The 3948-nt window shown below is 36.1% G+C and overlaps 1 protein-coding gene across 1 annotated transcript; it reads right to left on the bottom strand.

The window, feature by feature from the left end:
• Positions 1–313: 313 nt before the first annotated feature.
• On the bottom strand, positions 314–2086 carry LOC104609910 (MYB-like transcription factor 4). The gene is made up of 3 exons (XM_010276336.3): positions 1864–2086; positions 1553–1682; positions 314–1257 (listed from the first exon to the last, which is right to left on the bottom strand). The coding sequence occupies exons 1-3, from the start codon at positions 1994–1996 to the stop codon at positions 819–821; spliced, it is 702 nt and encodes a 233-aa protein (XP_010274638.1). The 5' UTR covers positions 1997–2086; the 3' UTR covers positions 314–818.
• Positions 2087–3948: the final 1862 nt, after the last annotated feature.

The following is a 3948-nucleotide window of genomic DNA, read 5'->3' as shown; positions in this document are numbered from 1 at the left end:
TAACTAGCTAACTATATATATATATATATATATATATATATAAAAGACATTTTTCTTTTAGCTTCTCCTTCTCTAACTTCCATCACTAAATTTTCAGCTTATTAGTAGATATCTCATTTTATAATTACCTTTAATAACAAATTAATAATCAATTACCAAAAGAAAAGTAGTGTAGATGTTATCCAAACTATGTGACTATGCTTTTGTCCAGTTGATGAATGGAGTTGATATCCCAAGTATTCTGAAGCAGTACACCCTCCTCTTATTGATCTGGTATCATCAGTACTTTTGGATAACTTTGTGAGAATTTCTATGCATGAGAAAAATACCAATAGGAACTATGAAAATAGCATCAAATTCAAATACAATGTCCATATCCACCATAAGCTCTACAATTAATAACTTTGACTTCTAGTGGACAATACATAAACTAGATGACATATATAGTACCATAAACTACTCTCTAAATTGGTGGTCTGATAAAAATATACAGGACCCTCCTCTACAAATGGAGTGCACCAGCTCTATGATTTTCTTGTCTTTGCGAATGAGATAGTTGAACCCTGCATGGCATGCATGCAGTACTGTTCCTTCTTCTCAGTGCACATGAATGATGAAACCGGTCGGTGACGTCGTATCCTTACCACATCGACAATATGCAATTAAATGCCTTCAATTGCTTAGACTTGAATATAATCAATGATAGATAAGGTGGGAAACCCAATGTTTTATGCGCAACCAAATGTGAATGCATGCCTTGTAGTTGATCTCCAGTTTTCCCCAAATTTTCACTAGTCTTACAAGATCCAAGCATTCAATCATCTAAAGAGAACAAGTGTAGGGGAGGGGGCAGTTTGAGTTTCCTTTTTAACATTTGAATCTGCAATTTGCTGTCTTTCTTCTGTAATAGCAACCGGTGAAGATGGAATAGTACTCATGGTAAGATCAAGGTTCAAATCGGGCAAGGCACAAGCTGAAGTGTCCTCCTCTAGGGAGCTTCTACCGTCAGACACCTGATCTTCGTCGCCATGGGACTTTTCCGGTGGGCACGGCTTAGTTGCTTGTTGGTTCTTTGAACCGGATGAAATGTCACTACCAGAGACCTTTTTGAATATTGGAGAAGGGAGGGTATGATTCAAGCGATGGTTGTTGGGATCAATACCCATACTAATCAGCTTTCTCCTTAGATGGGAATTCCAATAGTTCTTCACCTCATTGTCTGTACGCCCCGGAAGCCTCCCAGCAATTAATGACCACCTGAAGCAATCCCCACACCACAAAATCAGATTATATGTTTTATTAAGTAGTTAGTTAGGGGCTATAATTTGTAAGGAAATTAAAGCTTAATTGGTGCAAAGAAGGTTTGGTTTCCTTTCTTCTTTTCTTCTCTTCCCCTCTTTCATTACAAAGAACGTCGTCACAGAGGTAACTGACGATAATTATATGTTAACGGATTCTATGAATTAATACTGTTCAATATATTATTTACAGTAACACTTCTTCCAAGCATCTGTGAAGAATTATTGAAGGGGTTTGGGAACAGATATCGTACCGGTTGCCTAAGAGCGCATGGAGCTTTATGATGAGGTCCTCTTCATCTTCAGCAAAGTTGCCCCGTTTCAGGTCTGGCCTCAGATAGTTTATCCATCTCAGCCTACAACTTTTACCGCAACGAAGCAAGCCTGGTCGATACAAACAAGACACGTAAATGCATTATTAGTTTTTGTATGTATTCCTCATATTGATCTATGTGAGAAAAATCATCAAACGGTAAGTTGATGAAGAAGAAAAAGAAGCCTATACGAGATAGAGAGAGAGAGAGAGAGGAGGATAAGATTTTTGTAATCATCAAGAGATACAAACCTGCAGCCTTAGGAAGAGACCTCCAGCAACCTTCCCCATGGTCTCGGATGTAATCGATGAGTTTCTGGTCTTCTTGCTTGGACCAAGCTCCCTTGTTGGTATCTTGCTTATCACAACAAGGCTTCCTCGTCATTGTGGTTTTCTGAGTAATCAATCTAGAAAGACTAAGAGTCGAGAGGAGCGAGGTAGAAGAACATCCACCCAACAACAGCTCCGTTAATATATATATATATATATATAGAAAGATATAGTGGGGGCTTTGTTTTACGAGAGACGAAGAGATTGACGATTGACTTGACCGGCGGTTTGCGTGCGTGTTAGAGAGAGAGAGAGAGAGTATTTTCTCTTCTTAAAAAAAATAAAAAATAAAAAATTGATGAGGAGGAGAGTGATTGTTAGTTGCTGTTAAGTATAAGTCACTTTCTTATTGGGTGACTTTGTATTTGATTTGTGGTTTGGGTAAATGCCCTAAAGAAAAAGTTCAAAGTCCTGAGGAGGAGGAAAAGAAAAGTTGGCGTGGTCACATGTTTTAACTTTGACTGATAGCTCCCTCGATATTTGCTTTCCCTATTCATATTCTAACAACCTTAAGTCTTGAAAGTTGAGTTGAGCAATGAGCCCCACCCCCAACCCTAACCTCTTCACCTTCTCAACAGTCTAACACCCTTTCAAGTTTCAAGTTCCAATGGCTTATGGCTTCAAAGTTCAAACCCAACCGCCCGCTGTTTTCTGGATTTGTTCGTTCCAACCTCAACCTTGTTCTGTGATGTAGCCAGTATCTCGCATTTTCTCAGACAAACCGGATCGACCTAACACACCTACGCAGAAACTGCAGCTCTCTCTTGTTCAACCTAGGGAATTTAATTTCTTTCTTCTTTGGTTGCTAGAAGTTTTTATTAGGGCTGCAATCGACTTGAGCTGGGTTAGCCTAGAGCATTAATGTGGGCGGGTCACCCATGTGCCGGCACGACTGGGGTCGTGGTCCTCAAACCTGGATCCGGCCGGGCCTACAGGTCCATGGGACGGCATGGTCCACAGCACGGCCCACATTTTTATATCATAATTTATATATATATATATATATATATATATATATATATATATATATATATATATTAATTTTTATTATATTATTTTATTCTAATTTCATTGTAATTTTCTAATTTCATTTTTATTATTTCATATATGAACGGTTGTAAACATTACAATTTATACGGAATATAATTTTAAGATTTTTTTATTTGATGTCTATTCTGTTAATTTTTTTAATTTTCATTTTTCAAATTTTCTTAAAAAAGAAAAATCGTGTCATCCCGCTACCTAGGCCCATGCCAAGCTCCCCCTTTTTGCACCTTGATGCCAAGTAGGCATGGCCCGCCACAATGCAAGTGACCTGAAAAAGAAGGTCATGCCACATTATGCTGTATTTGGCATTCCTTATTTTTAGCATCTAGGGGACCCATGCGGTGCACGGGATTTATTAAGCGAAAGCTAAATAACAGAAATGATCATTTACCAAAATACCCTTTATAGTTTCATGGATTTACTAAAATACCCTTTATAGTTTCATGGATTTACTAAAATTTATCCTATAGTTAACATTTTACTAAAACTGAACTTATAATTTGCAATGGATATAATCAATCTTCCATTAGATGAGTGGAAAATGACAATGTTGACATTAATGTTCATTTAAATAAATTTAATCAAAAAAATGAAAATAAAATACCATTTTTGCCCTTACTAAGACACGGGCAACCACTCCATTGGTTATATTTGGTCAATTTTGTTTTTTATACAAAAAAGTGTTATAATTATTAAAAATTTGTTTTTAAGTTTAAATCTTTTGAACCGACTAACCAAATCGAAAATTGACCCAAACCACTATAACCCGAGTGACCAACCTCTCAACCTTAAATTGGTAAGTTGGAAAAACATAATTTAAATTGTTAGTACATAATTTCATGGTATATTTTGTAAAAATATAAAATTATTTTTGTGCTTTTAATAAATGTTTTAAAGTTATTATATAATTTTGTTATAATATTTAAATAATTCTTAATTTTTAATCCAATCTTTTTTTAG

Source organism: Nelumbo nucifera, chromosome 4 (assembly GCF_055504915.1).
Source record: "Nelumbo nucifera cultivar China Antique chromosome 4, China Antique-T2T, whole genome shotgun sequence".
Lineage (NCBI taxonomy): Eukaryota > Viridiplantae > Streptophyta > Magnoliopsida > Proteales > Nelumbonaceae > Nelumbo > Nelumbo nucifera.
The sequence above is the reverse complement of the archived record's forward strand: the minus strand, read 5'-3'. Positions and strand labels throughout refer to the sequence as shown.